The sequence below is a fragment of the Pelodiscus sinensis genome, chromosome 1 (genome assembly GCF_049634645.1).
Source record: "Pelodiscus sinensis isolate JC-2024 chromosome 1, ASM4963464v1, whole genome shotgun sequence".
NCBI lineage: Eukaryota > Metazoa > Chordata > Testudines > Trionychidae > Pelodiscus > Pelodiscus sinensis.
In genome coordinates, this window is record NC_134711.1 from 246,511,385 (window position 1) to 246,535,670 (window position 24,286).

Below are 24,286 nucleotides of genomic sequence, written 5' to 3' on the forward strand. Positions count from 1 at the left end.
GGGTGTTCTGATTGAACCATAGCCGTGCTTTGATTGGATGCATAGGGAGCACAAGGCAATCAGCGCACACCTCACTTCACGTACCCTTGCTTTCCATGTGTGTCACTTTAGTAATAACCATAGGAAAAAAACAAGGTGGACTAAAACCAGCAGAATCTAGCAACCCTGCAAGTAGGCAACAGAAAACAAAATGTCTCATGAGCTGCACATAGAACCTCAATGGTCCATGTGTGGCCCACCATTCTAAGGCCATGTCTACATGTAAAGCACTGCAGTGGCACAGCTATACTAATGCAGCTGTGCCACTGTCGTGCATCTGATGAAGATGCTCTCTGCTGACCAGAGAGAGCTCTCCTACTAGCTAAAAATAAAACACCTCAGAGAACAGCAGAAGCTATGTCGGCAGAAGAAGCTCTCCCAATGACATAGCCTGTGCACATGAATACTTATGGCAGTGTAATTTATGCCACTCAGTACATGGTTTATTCACTCGCCCGAGTGACATGAGTTATGCCAACGTAGGCTGTAGAGCAGATATAGCCTTAGTGACTTGTTTTCTCACCTAGTTGACCCCCCCGCCTTTTCAGAGCTAAAATGTGCAGCTGTGACTCTCCCAGTCACAATTAATTAGTACACAAATGTTAGAAGAGGTAACACCTCTGGATTGTGTGACCTGGATTCTTTAAGCATCTAAAGTAAGCTGATCTTCCATTCTCAATTAAGCTAACATTACAGAAAAGAATTTCAAATGTAAAATCTCCAACTCTAAATATATGGAGTACTATGACATGCAGACAGACTACTTGTTTTTATTCAGAGAACTAGTCTGGTTTTCTATTAAATAATATCCACTTTGCTAGAATCTCCCTGAATTTTATCATTTATTAGCAACATACATAGATTATATGTATTTTACACATTATTTGTTTTAAATTGCATTAAGGATTAAAGGAATGTAAACATGATAATATAATATGCCTATGAAATATAGAATGGATATTTTGATATATAGTTAGTAGTCTCTCCTATTGTCCCAAAAGGAACAATTCCTTACAGATATTCTGGCAAATATTTCTATCATCTCCTTTATGACAAAGATTGAGATTGCGTTGGCATCTCTTCGTGTAGTCTGGAAATCTCTTTGTGTAGTTTGGCATCTCTTTGTGATACTTCAGAAAGACTTGCTGCCACTGCTGATGTAAGGCTGTCTCTTTTCTCTCACATCAAGTTTTGGGAATCTTCATGTGACCATTTCAGTTTTCAGCACAGGGCTATTGTACTAGCATTTCTGAATTATAAAGCAATATCTATCACTCTATAGGAAACTTCTTTTTATTAGCCCTTCTTTCAGATTTGTGATGAATCTAAGCAAGACAATGCAAATACATTTATTAAAATTTCTATCTTTTTGTCTCTTATTTATTGTGCTAGAGAAACCTTCCCCTGAAAATATTAGTCAATCTATGTACAGGAGTTTACATATTTTCATACTCTGCCAACTGTTCTGACTCTAGAGGAAGCTCATTGTAGGATTAAGGCCAGATTTCTGCTCTGAGGCAAGGCATCCTTAGTGTTGCTTGTAAAAGTAAATTTGACACACGAGCAATAATACAGTTAAGAGTGATTTTCAATTACTTGGAAAAATAACAAAAATTATAGACATGGGTTTTAAAATTGAGGTGAAATCCAAGAAGGTAGATATGTGGAAGAGATTATGGACTAAATCTTACCTTGGCTAGATTAGCAAAGGTGGTTGTGGGAGAGGGGCAGCCTGGGTCCCCTTTATCTGGTCTCGTTGGGCTAGGCTCACAAACCTCTACCAGCCAACCACATAGTTACAGCCACACCCAGCTGCACAGAGAGACAGAATCTTACCACTCTGGAAAGATTCAGCCTTACAGGCTTGCCCCAGCACACTGGTGTCCACTCCCTTTAGGGGTACAATCCCAAAGGTTTTAGAAAATTCACCTCCTTCCTCAATGTGGAGGAAGGTTTTCACAGCTTCTTACCCCCCACAACCCAGTGATGAATTATACAAATGGGATTATATTATAAAGAAGAAATAAATTTAACAACAACAAAAGGTGGATTTCAAGTGGTGAGAGAGGTGGCAAACAGAATACAGCACATTGCTAAGCAAATAAAGCACATGCTCTAAGCTTGATTCACTAAGAAAATTGGTTACAAATAATTTCTCACCCAAGATATTGTATTATGTAGACTGCTTCACAGGACGGATACCTTTGCAGCGTCGGTCAAGCAGCTCATCCCTTCCCCTCCTAGTTCTTGTTTTCAGATGCTTTTTCAGGGTTGCAGCAGATAGACATTTGCTGAAAGTGCATGTATACCTGAACACAGTGACTCCCCTTTTCTCTCTCTCTCCCAACCCCTCCATTATTTTCTCCAGATTCCCTGGACTCATTACCCCACAACTCACCCAGTTCTGTCAACACCCTCCAGAATCCAGGTAGTTGCAGATAAATCCTTAACACTTCAGGAAGTCACTGTGACTAGCTGGAGTCCAGGAGCGGAGGATCTGCAAAGGGTCTACACCTATGCCCCACATGAAAGTTAGACAGTACCATGCCCAGCCTATTTAATCTTCTCAGGACAGAGCCTCTCTAGAAGTCTGCTACAGGCCTTGGTGGGCTGAATGGGCAACAAAGCAGAGACAAGGGTAGCTGTGGTTGGCAGAATGGCCACGTGGGAATCAGGGTGGTTTGGTGGAGTGATTGAAGATGAAACATTTTGTTTGGTGACAAGAAATTAGAAGAGCAATGCAATGGAATGGTGTTGAAAGTCCATTGCAGAGAATGTGGAGCTCAGAGGTTAAAGGGCTGTGGGGATATTGTCAGAACGGGATGGGATGGAATTTGGAAATAGCTGGCATTCACTGAAGACCTCTCTGTCTACACTACAGCGCTAATTCGAACGAACTTAGTTCAAATTAGTTAATTCGAACTAAGCTAATTCGAACTAACGCATCCAGACTAAAAAACTAGTTCGAATTAGTATTTTGCTAATTCGAACTAGCATGTCCACATTAAGTGGACCCTGAACCGGGGTTAAGGATGGCCGGAAGCAGTGCCGGCAGGGCAGCAGAGGAGGACTTAGAGCGTGGAGATGCTGTCTCAGGCTAGCCGAGGGCTGTGCTTAAAGGGACCCGACCCCCACCCCGGACAGATAGTTCTCAGGGGTGCCCCGCTTGCAAAGCAGTCCTGGCTTGGATTGCCCGGAGTACCCACACTGGGCACATCACACCACTCGGCCATCAGACCGGCTGTACTTGCCGCAGGCTGTCATCTGGGGAGAGGGGACAATTGGGGGGCTGCAGGAGAGGTTCCACCCCCAGAAGCCCGCAGAGCCAGCCCAGTCCTCCCCATCGGGGGCTCGTGCCCCATTCCTCCTTCACCTCCTTCCACTTACCCTTCCCTAGCCCCTCTTCTTGATGTACAAAATAAAGATAACGTGTCTTCCAAAATGGAATCTGTCTTTATTGAACAAAACTGGGGGAAACTGGGAAAAGGAGGTGGGAGAGGAAAGAGAGAGGCTGGGAGAGGGGAGGGCAACTAAAATGATCAGGGGTTGGGAACAGGTCCCATATGAAGAGAGGCTAAAGAGACTGGGACTTTTCAGCTTAGAAAAGAGGAGACAGAGGGGGGACAGGATAGAGGTCTCTAAAAGCATGAGTGGGGTGGAGAGGGTGCATACAGAAAAGTTCTTCATTAGTTCCCATAAAGAAGGACTAGAGGACACCAAAGGAAAGGAATGGGTAGCAGGCTTCAAACTAGTAACATAAAGTTGTTCTTCACAAAGCAAAGAGTCAACCTGTGGAACTCCTTGCTGCAGGAGGCTGTGAAGGCTACAACTAGAACAGAGTTTAAAGGGAAGTGAGAACAAGTCATGGAGGCTGGGTCCGTGGAGTGGTATTAGCCAGGGGGTAGGAGTGCTGTCCCTGCCCAAGGTTTGTGGAAGGCTGGAGAGGGATGGCACGAGACAAATGGCTTGGTCACTGTCTTCGGTCCATCCCCTCCATGGTCCCTAGGGTTGTCTGCTGTCTGCAGACAGGCTACTGGGCTAGATGGACCTTTGGTCTGACCCAGGATGGCCATTGTAAGCTCAGAGCTCAGGGTCGGGAGTCTCACTGGACCCCTTGATTCTCTTGCACACCTGCTCCTGGGTGGCCAGGCTGGCAGCTCTCCTGCCCTAGACGGCCACTTTCCTGTGCCTAGTGCGGAGATCGTGGATGAGGTCCATGATGTCTGCACTAGCCCAGGCGGATGCCCGCCTCTTGCAGTCCCGGGCATGCTCCCGGGAGCCGCCAGCCTGGTCCCGGGAAGAGGGGGAGGGCTGGGGGGCATCGGGTGGGTGGCTCGATCCGTGCCAGGTGCAGGGTCTGCTGGCTGGGTGCTGGCAGGCTTGCACCTGGCACGGGCACCGTAGCCAGCCTGTGCCCCTTTAAGGGGTCCAGGGCCGGGAGGGGGGCAGAAGAGTTTCCCTGGTGTTTGCCAGAGTGGCCACCAGGGAAACCTGGGGAGGGCTATCCTCCCACTAGTTCATATTAAGGGTCTACACACCCCTTAATTCGAACTAGCTAGTTCGAACTAGGCTTAATCCTCGTAAAATGAGGTTTTCCTAGTTCGAACTAAGCGCTCCGTTAGTTCGAATTAAATTCGAACTAACGGAGTGCTAGTGTAGCACCTATGAAAGTTAGTTCGAACTAACGTCTGTTAGTTCGAACTAACTTTGTAGTGTAGACATACCCTATCTTTGCATACACCTATGAAAGGGATATATCTAAAATCTATGGGCTGTGTCTAGACTGGCAAGTTTTTCCGCAAAATCATATGCTTTTGCAGAAAAACTTGCCAGCTGTCTACACTGGCTGCTTGAATTTCCACAAGAACACTGACGATCTCATGTAAGATCGTCAGTGTTTTTGCGGAAATACTGTGCTGCTCCCGCTCAGGCAAAAGCCCTCTTGCGCAAATCATTTGTGCAAGAGGGCCAGTGTAAACAGCACAGTACTGTTTTCCACAAAAAAACACCGATCACGACAATGGCGATCGGGGCTTTTTTGCGGAAAAGCGCGTCTAGATTGGCACGGACGCTTTTCCGCAAAAAGTGCTTTTGCGGAAAAGCGTCCTGCCAATCTAGACGCGCTTTTCCAAAAATGCTTTTAAAGGAAAACTTTTCCGTTAAAAGCATTTCCAGAAAATCATGCCAGTGTAGATGTAGCCATGGTCTTTTTTTAGACCAATGCCTCACTGATTTTTCCTGTGTTTGAACAAGCAGACCAAACTAGACTTGCCATGTTTTGAATTTTAAGTGTATCGTGTCCTGAAAAGCACAAAAACTACTTCAGCAATTTTTTTAGAAGTGCTAATTTGTGATCAAAGCTTTTAAGTATAACTCTGAGGGGGAAAAAACTGTGATGAGTAGATACTGTCAGTTACACTTTAAAAATTTCAGAGGTGTAGCCAAGTTAGTCTGTAACACGGAAAAACTTAAAAAACAACAAATAGTCTGGTTGGCTCACACATTATCAACCAATCAAACAATGAAGATGCCAATGGTTCATGATGTCTGTGTAGAATCTGGTGTTAGTACTCTTTCTTTCCTAAAGCAAATGGTTCTTATCTGCCTCTTTTAACTATTTAGTCTTTAAGATGCTAATAGACTACTTATTTTAAGTTTTTCCTTCTCTAGACTGTCTCGGCTAACCCTTTGAAACATATCTACCCAATGTCCTCTCCCTCCCGCTCCAACTTTTTCCCTCTCCTCTCCTCCCTCTTTCCATTATTTATTCTTGGTTCTGGACTTCCAATGCTCTGGTCATCTGAAGAAGTATGCTGTGTCCATGAAAGCTCATGATAAAACTACATGTTTTGTTAGTCTTTAAAGTGCTACCAGAATGTTTAAGTTTTTGGAGTTAAACTTTAGTTATTGTGAGTGTTTTGTTAATGGGCATAATTTAGTTGTTTTGGTAATGGTTTTTCATTTTGTTCAATGATTTCTCTGTGAACTGGGAGTTAAGGTTAGAGACAGAAAGCCTTTATGGAAATCATTATTGTAAGTAAGAACGCACTATTCTGTTCCAAACTGCTCATGTATCTCAAAAAGTTATAGCAGAAATACAGGAAGTAAAGTGACAAATTTAAACCTGATTAAAACCTGGAAAAACTCACATATGAAAAAAGATAGAAAAGATTGAAAGAGGTGAATACAAGGGAACATGATAAAGATACACAAAATTAATGAATGGTATAGAGAATCTTCTTTGGAAGCTTCAATTAATCCTTAATCGTAATATAAGAAGGAGACGGTCAATGAAATTGAAAGTGTAATTTAAACCCAATAAAAGGACATTCTTTTCCAGACAAAACACAGTCTGGAGAACTAATTGCCACAATATATAATTAAGGCCAATTATTTCTCAGAATTTTTTAAAGGGGTAAGATATTTATATGGGTAACATGATTATCAAAAGTTATAGCAAGAAATGAAAAATAACCAGGAGTTTCAGGTGTGCTATAAATTCTCATGCTCCAAGGCATAAACCAACCACTAACTACAGTATTAAGAGTATAAAATAAACTTTCTTTGTGTACATGCTATCTCACAGCTGTGTTTTGTAAGCTTTCTTTAATCTTCTCATGAAGCAGATGATTACTGTCCACTTTAGGAGTCAGAGTACTCAACTAGATGGTATGATCTAGTATGGCAATTTTTATTTTCCTATTTTCTTGTACCTTAGCTTGTGATTTCCATAGTTTCAAGGGCAGGCACCAAAGGTCAGGATTTGCTTCTAACAATGAATTCTAGAATCATAGAATTGTAGAATTGGAAGGAGACTCAAGAGGTCATCAAGTCCAGACTCTTGCACTTATGGCAGGACTCAGGACCATCTAGACCACCTCTAAAAGATGTCTGTCTAACCTGCTCTTAAATATGTTCAATGATGGAGATTCCACAACTTTCCTGGGCAATTTATATCAGGGTATGTGTTCGAACTAGGGTGGTTGTGTAGACATACCCTCAGGCTACGTCTACACTGGCCCCTTTTCCGGAAGGGGCATGTTAATTTCAGCGATCGTAATAGGGAAATCCGCGGGGGATTTAAATATCCCCCGCGGCATTTAAATAAAAATGTCCGCCGCTTTTTTCCGGCTTTTAGAAAAGCCGGAAAAGAGCGTCTACACTGGCCCCGATCCTCTGGAAAAAGCGCCCTTTTCCGGAGGATCTTATTGAAGTAGGAATAAGATCCTCCGGAAAAGGGCGCTTTTTCCGGAGGATCGGGGCCAGTGTAGACGCTCTTTTCCGGCTTTTCTAAAAGCCGGAAAAAAGCGGCGGACATTTTTATTTAAATGCCGCGGGGGATATTTAAATCCCCCGCGGATTTCCCTATTACGATCGCTGAAATTAACATGCCCCTTCCGGAAAAGGGGCCAGTGTTGACGTAGCCTCAGTGTTTAACCATCCATTATGTTTTTCTTAATGACCAACCTAAACCTCCAACTTTGTTGCAATTTAAGCCCATTGTTTCTTGTCCTATCATCAGAAGTTAAGAATATTTTTCCCTCTTATTTGTAACAACATTTTACACTTGAAAGCAATGATGTCCCCTCTCAGTCTTCTCTTTTCTAGACTAAACAAACCCAATTCTTTCAGTCTTCCCTCAAAGGTCATGTTTTCTAGACCTTTAATAATTTTTGTTGCTTCTCTCTGGACCTTCTCCAATTTGTTAACATGCTTCCTGAAATGTGGCACCCAGAACTGGACACAATACTCCATTTGAAACCTAATCAGCACAGAATAGAGAATTTCTTCTTGTCTCTAGCTTTCAACACGCCTATTAATACAACTAACATAAAAACTGCAAATACATATGGACTTTGATTAGGTCTGTTGACTTCAGTGGGACTATCACAGTGAGTAATGTTTCATATGCCTTTATGTTCATACAGGATTGGGCTAAAGTATGTGTGATCATTATATTAAGCTATGTCTGCTCTACTGAGTTAAGTTGACTTTAAGTTACATCAGTGATCATAAACTGCTATAATTACATCCCTTGTGCATGTTCACACAATGCTCCTTGTGTCACCAGAGCACGCTCACATTTGGTGCTCCATCACTGGCAGAGATAGCAGTGCACCATGGGTGCAAATCATCACTTTCTCTTGGTAGGAGTCCTGGAAATGGACTGCAGTGCACCATGGGGAGTGGGAGCACAGTTTTCTCTGTTTTATAATTCCAAGAGATTATGACTATTGTTAGTGCCATTTTTCAACTGTCTCTTGTACTTTGTGCCCACCATCTCCTCCTGAAAGCATGGATCCTGCTCTACTTACCTGTCTAGTGATAAATGTTATGAACACAGTGTGTCTGACCCTACAGTATTTTGTGATCAGCATGTTTGAACAGGAATCCCTGGTGTATTCACTGCTTTGTGCCATAGGAAGAAACAGTTCAAGATGGATGTTGATGTCCGCAGAGTATCTGTGTATGGTGGACCGTCACTATTGGGTTTGGGAAAGAAGCACTGTGTGGAGGGATCAGACAGGGATGCAAATAGGGGACCAGCCAGCTAACAGTCAGTGGCAAATCAATTTCAAGTTGGAAACTCCACCATGAGGGATGCAGTCATTCGAGTGTTGTTGGTGCTACCTTTTTTGACAGGTTAGACCTCAGTGAGGAAAATATTCTCATGGTCAGAGCAGCCTGCTGTGTTCTGCATAACGTTTATAAAGCCAAAGCAAAAAAGTTTCCCAAGAGGTGGTGTGTCCATTTTGAACAGCCAAACACCAGGACTATTAGAGGGATTTAAGAGGAGGCTTTGAATAACGGAGGCTTTGAAGCAGCATTTTGACAATCTGTCAAATGTAATAAATTGAACCAGACATTGTTTACTTCCTGTGTTAAGTGACTGCTGGAATGATTCCTGCCTGATAATTGTAGTTTGCAAATGTGCCAATTGCCACTATGCATGAATTTCTGTTGCAACCACCCTGTCTAGATTACAAAGAATCAATGTCTTTGTCAGCCTAATTTTTTATTAAATAGCAAAACACAGAGTAACATTTCTTACAAGGGACATGATAGTGAGCATATCAGGAAAGTGATAGGGATCCTCTGAAATGAGGATCTCATAAGTACATATGTCCAAACTGTTGTTATGGGAAATGTCCCTAGGGCCTGGAGCAGCTGGCCAGGAATATGAGAGGAATATGGGTGGTGGAATTTAGGGTATGTCTACCTAGTTCGTGCCCCGTGTAGCCGCGCTGCATGTGGTTCGAACCAGCGGGGTTTTAAAAATGGCGGCTCCCCGCTTATGCAAATAAAGCCCAGGAAATTCAAATCCCGGGCTTCATTTTTAAGTGCGGTAGGCCTACATTACCCTCCTAGTTCGAACTAGGAGGGTAGTGTAGACATACCCTTGGAAAGGGCAAGGAAGGCAGTTCTGTATGGGCTTCCAGGGGAGTTGAGCACATATGTTCCATCTGCAGTGCAATTAAGGGGCTCTGGATCTCTGTTTGATTATCCAGGAACTTTATTATTCACTCTTGACCTTCTATCATCTGCTCCTGACCCTGTCTTTTCTCCCAGCTTTCCATGTCTAGTTTTTCCTTTATTGTCTCTCTCCATGCTCAGTAGTTGATACCAGTCTAATCTGATGATTATAGTACTTCACAAAACATGTCCTTCTTACTCCTCCTTGTTTAATGAAGGTAACTGATGATGCCTGGGGATATCTCCTGCATCCTTCAGAGTGGATCCATAGTCTACTTGCCTGTGTGTTGCTTTGATTTGTCCAGAAGTAACTGCTGATTGGTGCAACAAAGCTCCATACAATGGAGGAAGAAACAAAACAGCTCTATCAAGAAACTTTAAGTAGGGGATGCAGAGTATCTGCAGGAAAGTTTCCTAGGGTATGTCTACACTACCCCGCTATTTCGAACTAGCGGGGTAATGTAGGCCAACCGCAATTGCAAATGAAGCCCGGGATTTGAATTTCCCGGGCTTCATTTGCATAAGCCGGGTGCCGCCATTTTTAAATCCCGGCTGGTTCGAACCCCGTGCCGCGCGGCTACACGCGGCACGAACTAGGTAGTTCGAACTAGGCTTCCTAGTCCGAACTACCGTTACTCCTCATTCCACGAGGAGTAACGGTAGTTCGAACTAGGAATCCTAGTTCGAACTACCTAGTTCGTGCCGCGTGTAGCCGCGCGGCACGGGGTTCGAACCAGCCGGGATTTAAAAATGGCGGTGCCCCGCTTATGCAAATGAAGCCCGGGAAATTCAAATCCCAGGCTTCATTTGCAATTGCGGTATGCCTACATTACCCTCCTATTTCGAAATAGGAGGGTAGTGTAGACATACCCCTAGGGAGCTCTGTGGAGGATTCCCAAGAGATTTCAGTATGCATCAACAAACTTTTCTTTGGGGCCCCCACTGTGCAGCTGCATAGGCGGAATGTGAAGGAAATGCAGATGTTAATTTCAATCCCTTTTCACAATGTGCACCATATTACAAAATAAAGGACACGTCTGCCTCTTGTTATAGTGTATCAAAGCAAAATGAGTGCTTTCTGGAGATCCCTGATCTTCAGGGTAAAAAAGAGATCCTGGCTTGTCCTGCCACCAGATGAGTCTCTTGCCTGTCCCACATCTTCCTCCAATTTGACTGCCTCATCTCCTACCTCACCTCTGGGGTTGACTGCTGGCTGTTGCCTCGAATCCCCCTGAAGTATCCATGGGTCTCTTGGTGGTAGAAGTGGGGTCACCACTGAGAATGGTGCTCCACTTCTTGTGGAAGTAACATGTTTTCAGTGGTACATCAGAGTGATGGTTGGCATCCTTTGCCTTCTGGTATGCCTGCCTCATCTATTGTATTTTAAGGTAGATGGTTTTTAATCTGCAAATCCATTATAGTCAGTGGAATCTAAGAAGTCTGAATTTGTCTCTGATTATATTGTTTACCTATGTTGAAGACAGCTACAAGAGTAATGTTTGGTTGCACACACTAAAGTGATTCTATCTTTCACAGTTTAATACACAGATTTCTGTGTTGGTGAATTTAGGTTTTATTAAATTGCAGTATTTCTTAATACTATCATTTTCACCTTCTGTGTTATAAAGGAAATGTTTGAGTGAAGAAAATAATTTCTTATCTCTCATACTTTCATTCTTCTGACATAGTACACAAACAAAACAGAATTAAAATGCTCAGAGGAATAAGACATCATCTTCTAAAAAGTAACAGCAACTCATAAGGAAACTGATTTTAAAGTTAGCCATGAATGTCTTTAACACAAGTAAATTCAATTGTATTATTATTATTATTACTAATAATAATAAACCTTATTACACCATCAGATTTTTATTTTTATTCACACCACAGGAGGCGCACAAACTGTCTGCAAAGGGATTTCTAATCTTCAGCCTCATATGTTCATATAGGTATATTCATACAAAATATTACTTCTTTAATGTTGATAAGCACTTTGGGGGCTAAGCATAAAACCCTGCAGAGTATAAACATTGGACCAGATTCTCTTAAGTGTGTTCTTTGATGTGTGTAAATTATATCTCCCTGTTCCAGCTTGTTCCCTAAATGGAATAGGCCTTAGGGATCCAAATTCAGTAGGATTACTAGAGCTAAGTCCTTCCCTTCCCCCCAAAGCCCACCAGGGTATCTACCAGGAAATTTCACTGGGCAGCTATATAAAAGCCTATTGAAAAAGACAGCTGAACCCCCAAGCAGAGACACTCTGTGGAAGCAAATTGTTTGCCTCTATGGTGAGATGCAGTTTGGTCATGTCTATCAGAATTAGGAGATGACAGGGAAATCATATGTCATTATAAAGGTATACTCTAGGAGCACATCTACACAGCAGGGCTAAAGCTGAAATAAGCTATGCAACTTGAGTTACTTCAATTGCATAGTTTAAGTAGAAATAGCTTACTTCGGCTTTTGGCACTGTCTACTCAGCAGGAAGTCTGAGAAAGAGCACTCTTCCTCCAATTTCCCTTACTCCTTGTACAATGAGGGTTACAGGAGTCAGAGTAAGAAGTCTTCCAGCTCGACATTATGTCGACATGTTGAAATAACTGCTTGTTGTGTGAACGCGGACTATGTAATTTTGGAATAACCTCAGTAATTCCGAAATAACACTACTGTGTAGACATAGCCTAAATGTGCAGTAAGTTCTTACAATGGACTATAGTCTAATATATTTGCATATATTGAGTGATACACCTTACTCCAAGTGCACAGTAACTCCTCGCTTAATGTTATAGTTATGTTCCCAAAAATGCTACTTTAAATGAAACGATGTTGAGCGAATCTAATTTCCCCCATAAGAATTAATGTAAATGGGAGTAGGGAGGTAGGTTCTAGGGAATTTTTTCATCAGATAAAAGAAAGTATATACATATCCAGTATAAGTTTTAAACAGTGATGATTGTGAAGCTTGGTTGAGATCATGGAGTCAGGGGGTGTAATATTTCCCAGGGAATGTCTTGTTATTAAATGATGAACTAGCAGTTGGCTGAGAGCTTCAGGGTTAACATATTGTGATTAATGTAGCCTCATACTCTACCAGGCAGCATGGACTGAGGCAGGAGGGAGAAAGCACAACACACACATGGCAGTGGCTGCAAACACTTCCCCGCACAAACAGAACATGATGATGAATCCAAACTATCCTGCTGGAATGCACCACTCTCTCCTCTGGATGGTGCATATGCAGCTGTACAGTGCCAAGGGGTGTGTGTGTGAGACAGAGACATGCACACAGCGTGTGTGAGAGAGACAGACAGATGCACATAGTGTGTGTGTTCGTGCATGTGCGTGAGTGTGTGTGTATGTGCGTGAAAGAGAAGGGAGCAGAGATGTGCATTGCCCATTTAAGTATGCTGACCCTACATCAAGCACGCTGCCCTTTTAAGTACTATATATCAGGAAATTCAGACTCAGGGATCTATAGTTTTTTACTTTTTTGTAACCTGCTTTGTGGGGTTGGGGTACACAGTAGGGAACTCATTCGGGGATAAGGAGGGCCATCCTTACATCTGCACACCTCTCTCTCCCCTCCATGCATCAAGCAGGAGGCTCCCAGGAGCAGCTATAAGGGAGAAGGCAGGAGCAGTGCGTCCACAGAGGGGGGTTGGACAACAGAAGTGTTGTTGGCAGCTGCCCAGCAGCATACAGTACATTACAGGGAATTTAGGGGAGTTAATGCAGGGGCTGTTGGCCCATCCCGTTTCCAAGTCCCCACAAGGACATCCTGCTTTTCCAGAAAATCCTGCAAGTAATGGACAAAGCAGAAGACTAAATGATGTTTCAGTGCTCTAATAGATAAGCAACATAACAATGAAACAACCTGAACCCACACAACATTAAGAGTACGGCTCGACTGCAGGCTTCTTTCAGAAGAAACTTTTTCGGAAGAGACCTTCTGAAAAACCTTCTTCTGAAAGAGAGCGTCCACACTGCCAAAGTGCATCGAAAAAGTGATCTGTGTTTTTGAAAGATAGCGTCCACACTGAATGGATGCTACCTCACATTTAAGCTGTGATTACTATGGACGAAGTGGCTACCAGGATATCTGTGCTTTTTCGTGGAGACCTCTTCTTTTGAAAAAATTCCCTCTTCCACGTCCACACAAGCCTTTTTCTGAAAGAGCCCTTTCAAAACAAGCTCTCTCACAGAATGAGGTTTACCAATGCTGGAAAAACCCCTACGTTCTTTCAAAAGAATGTAATAGCAGTGTGGACATAAGTGAAGTTTTTTCAGAAAAACCCTGCATTCTAGACACACTCAAAGTGAGGAGTTTCTGTAGTTCCCTACTTTTTGATGGGTAAGGAATTACTCATTGCAAGTGGTATCAGTAGAATCTGTCTATAAAAGTTCAATGTTTAATTTTAAAAAGGAATGTTGATTGCATTATGTATTTGTTTACCCTGTAACTAAGAGGCATAAGCTAAAACTAAGATAAATTGCCTTTACAACAATACATAAAATGATCTTCAATTCCTAGTAGTCTAGGAGAATCTATATTCATATGTAGATTCAGAATCCTGAAATATATATTATTGTGAGACTTATAATAGTTTACAACTTCAGATCCTAGTTTATTTAATAAGACACCACTGAGTGTACGTTTTGTTGGCAAGCACAATGAAAAAAAATTATTAGATCTCATGAAACCAAACCATCTGCTAGTATCAATCTGTAATGTAGTATTTCTCCCTTTGGAAACACTGATTACTAATATTTTTTTGGACAGCTAACTTTTCCTCAGATGCCTTTATTGAATGTATCTATAAACAGTAGTAACTATGTATTCTCTGTGCTTTTACAAAGATGTGATCTTGTGTCTGTACTATCTTCTAGTCTATATATATTAAAAAAGGATACCAATATGTGGTGAAAAGATTGTAGCTGTTAAGACCTGTAAACTGTAATTTTTTTAAAAAATGACTTTAGGTTTTATAACTATGACTGTCAATTAACCACAGTTAACTCATGCAATATCTCTCTATAAAAAAGTTTTTCCTGTCGCATGACAAAATGATGTCATCAGGCTTTCTGGCTGTGAAAGCACCCAGAGAGAGGGGGGTTGGTGAATGTAGTGAGCAGGGTGCAGCCCCCTAGTGAACTAAGAAAGTTAATCATGAAAAATCACAGTTTTAATTTCACCATTAAACAATAAAATACCAATTGAAATGTATTAAATATTTTTGCATGTTTTTCTACATTTTCAAATATATTGATTTCAATTACAGGTTGTCATTCCATAATCTGGACTTCACTAGTCCAGTAACACCCCTGGTCTGGCATTGTCGGGGTGACCCCTTGAGTCCAGGAGCATTGCCAGACTAAGGGAGATGGAGCACAGAGTCCTGGGCTGCAGTGAGGCTGCTGGGGAGAACCTCTGGCAACAGTAGGGCCACGGGATGGAGAAGAGCTCCAAGTGGCAGCAGGGCCATTGGGGAGAGCCCCTGGAGGCAGTAGGACCACCGGGCAGAGTACAGAGTCCCCCCTCCCTGGGTGGCAGCAGAGAAGGGGGGGAACAAAGTTTCCCTATGGGGAGAGCAGAATCCTAGGTGACAGCAAGGCGGCCAAGAGGAAAAGTGGAGATGCCGGTGCACTGACCTCCCCTGGTTTGGGACCAGTCAGGTCCTGAAGGTGGAGGATCAGGGAGGTTCAACCTGTACAACAAAGAATACAAAATGTACTGTGCTCACTTCATATTATTGTATTACAAATATTTGCACTATAAAAATGATAAATTGAAAAATGCCATTTCTTCTGTTTGTCTCATTCAAGTACTGTAGTGCAATCTCTTTATTACGAAAACACAACTTACAAATGTAGATTTGTTTGTTACATAACTGCACTCAAAAGCAAAACAGTATAACACTTTAGAGCCTATAAGTCCACCCGAACCTACTTCTTGTTCAGCCAATTACTAAGAGAAACAAGTTTGTTTACATTTACAGGAGATAATGCTGCTTGGTTCTTATTTACAATTTCACTTGAAAGTGAGAACTGGTGTTTACATGGCATTTTTGTAGCTGTCACTGCAAGATATTTATGTGCTAGATATGCTAAATGTTCGAATGCCCTTTCATGCTTTGGCCACCATTTCTGAGGACATACTTCCATGCTGATGATGCTTGATTAAAAAAATGTGTTAAGTAAATTTGTGATTGAATTCCTTGGGGGAAAATAGTAAGTCTTCTGCTCTGTGTTTTCTCACATTCTGCCATATATGTCATGTTATAACAGTCTTAGATGATGGCCCAGCACATGTTATTTCTTTGAACACCTTCACTGCAATTTGGCAAAACACAAAGAAGGTACCAATGTGAGATTTCCAAAGATAGTTACAGAAATGAACCCCAGCTTTAAGAATCTTAAGTGCCAGAGAGTGTGGAGCATGCTTTCAAAAGTCTTAAAAGAGCAACATTCTGATGTGGAAACTATAGAACCCAAACCACCAAAAAAGAAAATCAACCCTCTGCTGGTGGCATCTGACTCAGATGAGGAAAACGAACATGGTTCAGTCTGCACTGCTTTGGTCCTTATCTAGTAGAGCCCATCATCAGCATAAACGCATATCCTCTGGGATGGTGGTTGAACCATGAAAGGACACATGAATCTTTAGCACATTTGGCACACAAAAAAGCTTGCAATGTTGGCTACAACAGTGCCATGTGAATGCCTATTTTTATTTTCAGGTGACATTGTGGACAAGAAGTGGGCAGCATTATCCCCTGCAAATGTAAACAAACTTGTTTGTCTGAGGCAATGTCTGTACTGCAGACTTTTTTCGGAAGAACCTTTTTTCGGAAGAGAGCTTCCAAAAAAGCTTCTTTCAAAAGAGAGCATCCACACTGCCAAAGCGCATCGAAAAAACAATCTGCTTTTTCAAAAGATAGTGTCCAGACTGAATGGACGCTATCTTGCATGTAAGCTATGATTACTATGGATGATTACTATGGATAGCCACCAGGGCACCTGTGCTTTTTCCTCTTTCCCCTTCTTCTGAAAGAACTCCCTCTTCCTAGTCCACACACACCTTTTTCCGAAAGAGCTCTTTTGGAAAAAGGCTTCTTCCTCGTAGAAAAAGGATTACCAACACCGGAAAAAACCCTCTGTTCTTTCGATTTACTTTAGAAAGAACGTGATTGCTGTGTGGACATAACTCAGGTTTAGTCAGAAAAATGGGCATTTTTTCCGACAAAACTCTGTATTGTAGACATACCCTGAGTGATTGCCTGAAAAAGAAATAGGACAGAGTGGACCTGTAGGCTCTAAAATTTTACACTGTCTTATTTTAGAATGCAGTTATTTTTGTATATAATTCTACATTTGTAAGTTCAAGTTCCATGATAAAGAGAATGCACTACAATACTTGTATCAAGTGAATGAAAATGCTATTTCTTTTATTTTTACAATGTAAATATTTATAATAAATACAAAGTGTGCACTGGATACTTTGTATTCTGTGTTGTAACAGAAATCAATATATTTGAAAATGTGAAAAAAATCAAAATATATGTATACAAATGGTATTCTATTATTGCATAAGAGCATTGTTAATTGCACAATTAAGCATGATTAATTTGTAATCACTTAACAGGCCTATTTACAGTTATTTATTTCTTTTTACCTGAAATGCCAATGAAAGGCAATATGGAATCTACATACATTTATATCAAAGGTTTCTTGTTTGACAAAGTGTTTTGTTAATATATGGAAAGAAAAATGTTAATTAGCATATGTTTGTTACTTTATCCACTAGCAGTTTGGTCATTTAAAAGGAATACATTAGCATTAAGTTAATCTTTGAAATAATTAACAATTAAATAAATGACATTGTTTATTTACATAGCCAGCTGCATCTAGCTCAAATGAATTTGATTTGAGACATATTTATCAGTACTTTAATTCCGTTTTTTAGAATTTTACCTAGATTTTAAACATTTTGAGTGTGAATTTGCAACACTCATAAAAATACATAATGTAGAGATTTTCCATTTTTTTTATGTTTTAGAAATGTGCCTAGCAAAACAGCAAATTAGTAGTTAGAAATGAGAAGAGGGAAAACCAGAAAATATTGAAAAGCCTAGTGCTCCTTCAATCCCCTTGATGGGTTTAGATATCCACACTTTTCTTAATCTGAAAGAAAATAGGGAGGTTTTAATGCAGCAAATTTTTTCTCCTAAACACAATGTAATTACTGGACCTTGGGCAAACTGATGTGTCTATACTTCCATAGGTCTGTTAGCAAAACCTTCACTCTGACTAAAATAACACACTTTTTATCATAGGTTAAGACAGCAGAGGGCTCCCTTGAGTTTTCTTTGGTATATCTAAAGCTGTAAACAACTATTCTGCATTTCTGAGAAGCAAGCAGAAAGCTTTTATGTTTGATCTCTGGAGTAGGAAACACCGTCCCTTTCCCACCTTACAGCAAAAACCCTCAGATTTACAGTGGCAAACTGAGTTAACTTTACATGTTTGTGGTGAAGCTCTGTTTAGAGGAGATTAGATAAAGTGAGCACTGATTGTCGATTATTTATCAATGAGTGTTTTAGAACGATCCTTTAAGGGAGTATGGCGTTGTTGAGGCAAACCGCGTGGCTAAATCACAAGGCAACGCTATAACAAACAAAGCTAGATCGCGGTGGGGGTGGGGGTTCTTGCTTCGCTCCCCCCCCCCCCCTTTGTCTGAAATACCCGCATAAACAACCACGACCCCTTTCTTAAGGACTCCTTTCTTTTTGTTCTGGTACTTCCAAAGCAAGGGAAATGTCCCACCTTTAAAATGCTGAAGTTCACCACAGAGGTTTCATTGTCCTGTCGCAGTAGGAGGACGGATCCAGTTAGAAGACAGTATGGACTAAACCCTCAGTCTTTTTAAAGTGTGAGGAAGGGAAGTAGTTTTAAACACAGTCTATTATACAACGCGAAAACACGACATCAAATACAATCAAATTTAAAACTCCTCTGATTGTATTAATTAGGGTAACTGTAGCAATTGTATGGAAATTGCCGCACGGTTGAAATCGCCAGACAGAAAATCCAATCTGAATGCTTTTTAGCTGAATCTGTTTAGAACCACTTTCAAATAAAATTGAATTAAAACGTATTATCCAGATCTAATTGAGCGTGTACTCCTCCGAGTTGATCTAGGTTTAACATGAAATGTGTGTAAAGGAGATGCTTCCATAAGCTTTTGCCCTCGATGTGAAAATAGTTCTTTGTAGATTAAAGGATTTAGGGAAATAATGGTCGAAACTGGAGCAACTGAACTATCCGTTCAAATAACAGCATGTTGAGCTTTGTATTGCGAAATGGTATATTTTGCAAGGAAGTGTTTAAGCTTCAAAACATGGTATTGGAAAGAGCTGGCTTTTGAGCTGAATACACCTAAAGGGAAAATAGGGCAGTTTGAAAGCGGGACCAGTACAATAACAAGTTTTAAAGCCTGTCTAATGGGGGAGATATACACACAAGGAGACGACCGCTGCACGAAACCTATTAATTATGTACATAGAACAGTAATTGTAAAGTTTGACCACTATCAGAGACAGATCGACCAAAACCAAATTGATAGACCCGAGAGGGGGGTCCAAAAGCCATGCTTACAGAAAATAGGCTAATAAGGAAAAGTCCTGTGGCACCTTCCTAACACGTTTATTGGCGCACAAACTTTGGTGGGCAAAGACCCACTTTTGCCCACGAAAACTTATGCTCCAATAAATCTGTTAGTCTGTAAGGTGCCAAAGGATTTCTGGTTGTTTATGCAGATTCAGACCCCTCTGATTCTAGGCTAATCAGGATTGTGAAACCTATTGTGTCAAATGTATTGGTAAACTCCTTGGGGGAGACCATATGGATTTTCTATACCTGGTACATATTGCCAGTGCCCAATAGAGAACACATCCATATTTTATCAAACACAACAATAACAGCAATCCATAATTGCCCATTAGAGGGCGATCAATAAATCTACCGCCCACGTAGAGATGTTTGTAGGCGCAGCACAGGATACATTCAGTGGTTATAAAGCCCTGTAGACTAGCTGGTTTATCTTCTCGTTTAAAAGTATATTGGTTGTCTTGTTTCTCTGTAAGACAAAGAGTGTGTATCGGTTTTAGCTGGAAGGTTCCCTGGGCTGCGTAGGCGTGTTTCCTTCTAACCAGCTCTTAATCATACGCAGGAGGAGTGATTTTTTGAACAGAGGGAATCGGCTTGCCTAGCAACCTTTTCCAGGTTGTGTAAGTCTGAAGAATATTTGGGCTTTCACTTCCGAACTCCCAGTAGTGAGAGAAAAGGGTCCTACGCCCGGGTGTGTCCTGGGAGCCATAAATGTGTGTCCCAGAGTAGAAAGCCCCTCTCTCTCCTTCCCTCCCTAAGCGGCTGGGGATTCATTTACCCAAAGCAGCTGTGTGTCCAATACAGAAGGAAGGGCTGGGGGGAAGGTGATGTTATTGCTGAGGCTGAGCGCCGTGTGTTTACACGGGACTCTGACTTCTCTTTCGTTCCCTTGCATCCCACCCCAACTTCCCCGCCTTTGGCTAGGCTGCTGGAGAGCCACCCGGGGAAGTAGGGGGTCGGGATTGCCTGAGTGCCTGGCCGCTATTCGCTGTCATCCTGCTCCCTAGCCGCTTCGCAGTGGCAGGATCGGCTGTTACCGCTCCGTTCGCTGGGGCTTCTCTCCGAATTATCGCGTTCACACTGTGCCTGTGCCGTGCGAGGCGCGAACGGGTCCTTTTATAGCGCGTTCTTTCGCCTCCCTCTCCCCCGGCTCCCCCGCCCTCGCGGTGTCACCATTGAAAAATGACGAGCCTGCCTCCAGAAGGGAGATCCCCGCAACTTTGAGCGGGCTGGGCGGAGTGGAGGAGCCGAGGCTCCCGGCTCCAGCCGGCCGGCTTGGGACCGCGTGTGGGGGAGTGTGTGCAAGGGGGATAGGGGCTCGCGCGCGCGCGCGGGAGAGAGCGAGCCAGACCCAGCCACCCCTGGGGCTTTGGTAGCGCCTGGGATTAGCCGGCTGCCTCGCCCTCCCTCCAACCAGAGCGGAGAGTTTGTGGAGGGCGCGCCGCGCATTGCAATCAGGGAACCCCAGCGGGGAGCAGAGGCGGCTGCCGCTGCATGGGGACCCGTTAGAAACGAGCAATTCCCCCTCCCCAAAAAATAGCCCCGGCCCTCTCTTATCACCCACCGCCCCCCCCCCCTGTTATTTTTCTCTGCTGCTGCTTTCCCGGCTGGAGGGAGCCGCGGCGGAGCGGCTGCGATCGCAGCTCTCCCGCCGGAGCAGGCGATGGCTCTCTCCAGATGCTGATTGCTCAAGCACTTGGCGGACACCGGGCAGGAGGCGCGGGCAGGAGGCGGCTGTAGCAGCGGCGGCAGCTGCAATGGGAGTCGGCTGCTGAGGGGCGGCCGGGGGAAGGTGCCTGCCGCCTGCCCCGAGCCGGAGCCGCCGGAGCCCGGGCAGGTGGCACCCGCGGCGGGGGGCCCATGCGGTGACAGCGCCGGGCCGCGGGTGCCCCCTGGGTGCAGTTGCGGCCGGAGGAGGGTCCCACTTGTCCCTGGCGCTCGGGGAATGGGGCCCCGCCGCGGCTGAGCCCCAGCGCCCGCCGAGCCCTTGAACTCCGCTGCAGTGAGCCGCGAGCCGGCTGCCGGGAGCAGCCACCATGGCCGCGGCCATCGCCAGCGGCTTGATCCGCCAGAAGCGGCAGGCGAGGGAGCAGCACTGGGACCGGCCCTCGGCCAGCAGGAGGCGGAGCAGCCCCAGCAAGAACCGGGGGCTCTGCAACGGCAACCTGGTGGATATTTTCTCCAAGGTCCGCATCTTCGGGCTCAAGAAGCGAAGGTTGCGGCGCCAAGGTGTGTTTGTGAGTCCGCCCCTTGTCTCTGTCTGTCTGCCCTTCCCCCAGGAGCCGGGAGTGGGGACAACCTGTAGCGAGCCACCGCCAGGCCAGCAGCCGGGCAAGTTACACGCGGCAAACTCTGCTGGACTGGCGGCTAATGCCATCTCCCACCTAGTACCTGCCCCAGCCCTGAGCTCCGGGCACTGATGTTCCCTCGCTAACTACGGGGTACGCTGCCCGATGGGGCTGGGTAGAAAATACACACGGATCGGTACACATTAGCTCGAGGGGCTCGCAGAGCCAACAGATCGTAAAAGCGGTGGCACAGTGTTATCTGTACATGCTGTTGGTCGGGGAAGTTACTTACTCACAGAATACACCTCCTCAATAATGTAATGCACTATGCCATATCTACCACTTTCCCTGGGTGTTAGCTTTAGTAAACAGAGTCCAGTGGTATCCCTCAAAGGGGCTTTAGGTGTGGTGTCCTCTTCCCTGCACTAGTTGCCTCATCCTGTAATGCAAAGTCTTTTGTATTTCGCTCCCATTCACAAAGCGCTTTACAGGCAGCACTGAGAAAGACGAGCAGCAGTTCAGATGTATGTTAATGCCCTGTATTATCCAGGATGTAATTTATATAGAAAGCAAGGTTTCCTCAAATGCTAGTCTAGTCAGAAGAATAAAGCAACGCCTACAATTGATAGATCCCCTGTTTAAAAAAAACATGAGCGCCTTAGAGATTTAGTTTTTAAAAGGCAAAGAAGGATAAAAACAATCGTTTAATTGAGGAGAGGATAGAATTAAGTGCATTACGTGATATTGATAACGAATGGCTACATAATAAGGGCTCTAATACCCACAACCTATTAATGTTTTTTTAAAGGACGAATAGTACATGTTCAGCTTCTACATGTTCGGTGTCTGACAAAGCAACCTCAGCGAACTATCGCGGATCATTCGTTTCTTTATGCTGTGTGCTCATTTTACATACACTACAAGCGTTCTGTTCTAGACTCCCATTCTTAACAGTAAAGGATCATAATTTTAATGTCCGTAATATGAAAGTAGGAAGTGCATCATGCACTTGTTTAAGGTCCATGAGGGATATTATCACGTACTGTGTATACTCGTGTGTGTGTGTGTGTGTGTAATATACACATACACACACATATATCAATAAAAGTTAGGGCCTATATTATAATGGATAAAATTTGTGGATTATTATAATTTTTTCCTGTAGGTTTCAGAATAGTCAATAAACAGAGGTCTTCAGAATTACACTACTAGCATGATTGTTATTTCCCCCAATGCTTTGTATTAAAATCTTGTACACAAAAGGATAAACCCATATACAAAACATGAATATTTACCATGTTTCTTAATTTTATTGCCCAATTAAAGAGTTATTATACCCTTTAAAATGCAGGGATATTTGATAAAGGAGGCAGATTTTAAATAAACATATTCAAAAGCAAGGAGAATATCAGTCAGTGCTGTAGTAATTAATTTCTGAATAGATTAGAGAATGCTTCTTCTGTCCTGTGCTTTTAGTCTATATTGTGTGTGGGGGGGGGAAGTATTCTCCCTTTTTAATTTGGTCTAGAGTTAGGGTTGTTGGTAAACTATTTTTTTTTACAGTTGTTGAATAACTAACAGAAGAATTGACCTAGTCTGGTCCATCTTTCCTTCTCTTTCTATACATCATATTTGAAATAGCATCTTTTGATGGGATCTAACACATTTTACATTGTATGGATTTATTATTCATAGAATAATTTTCTGTACTTCAGTTTTCTGAAATACAGTGAATAGGAGCAATATAAATACATTAACCTCAGATTTCTTGTATTCTTGTGGAATACAAGCCAAATGTTGCCATTATTTGTGATACATACAACTTGTCTGTCCTCTTAGTTCTGAAAACTGATATCTGAAATATATGCTTTAAAAGTTAACAGAGAGGCAGCATACAGTTATTGTACACTTGTTTTTTGAACATGCAGTGTGTGTTTATATTAACAAAATCTATGTAGGCTTAATTTTTAGATTAGGCAATTTCTTAAATTTAGATTTATGAATGACTGTTACCAGATAGATTGTCTGCTTTATAATAATTGATTATTAATTTATCATCAATAGTTGGTTAATGGAAACAAGTTTGCTAGGGCTTCCTTTAACACATTCTCTTACTAAGAAAGCATTTTTGGCCAGCTCTGCATTTCAAACTCTGGAAAAACTCTTATTGAATTCGGTGAGACTTGAAGATGATAAACACTTCACAGCATTAGATGCCAAGCATTTCCACAGTTAGGAGATGCCTCAAGCAAAATTCTGTATTCCGTATCATGGATTTTTCATAGTGTATTTAGTAATGCTCCTGAAACTGGTCACAATTAAACTAAAATTGGAGTATAGCCTAAACTCTCTTGTGTTAGCACTATGGTTTTCAATGGGAGTATTTGTTAGCAAAAGCAAGAGCACGACCTTTGTTTATATCAATGTTAAGAGGATTTTAAAGACTTATTTATCCAGCCATGCATGTTAACATCCCAAATTAATTATTCATCCATAAAACTTTATATTGGAAAAAAAATTGTCTGTGGGTAATGTGGTGGTGGTGATGCATAAGGTGCCTGATAGACCTGTGGATTCAATGTTACATTCAAGAAATAGATAAAGCAGGGAGAGATGAAGGATGGAAAGTGGAGGGCAAATTTAATCACTTATGTATTTTATGGCATAGAAAAATTAAAATGATATCTAATTGTGAAACAAATAGGTAGTTCATTCCTTTCATTTATTAAATGATCATTATATGAATGAGAAAATCAAGAGTACCATTAATATTTGATTCATTAGAATATATGGCCATCGGTCATCAGATTGTTCATTGA

At 42.5% G+C, this 24,286-nt stretch overlaps 1 protein-coding gene across 1 annotated transcript in view; it reads left to right on the top strand.

Moving 5' to 3' along the window:
* The first annotated feature begins 19,586 nt into the window (after window positions 1-19,586).
* The window catches only part of FGF14 (fibroblast growth factor 14), a 187,407-nt gene continuing 182,707 nt past the window's right edge, over window positions 19,587-24,286 (top strand). The window contains exon 1 of the mRNA XM_006114810.4: window positions 19,587-21,408. Within this exon, the coding sequence (XP_006114872.2) occupies window positions 21,216-21,408 (193 nt within the window). The 5' untranslated portion in view covers window positions 19,587-21,215. The remainder of the gene's footprint in view (window positions 21,409-24,286) is intronic.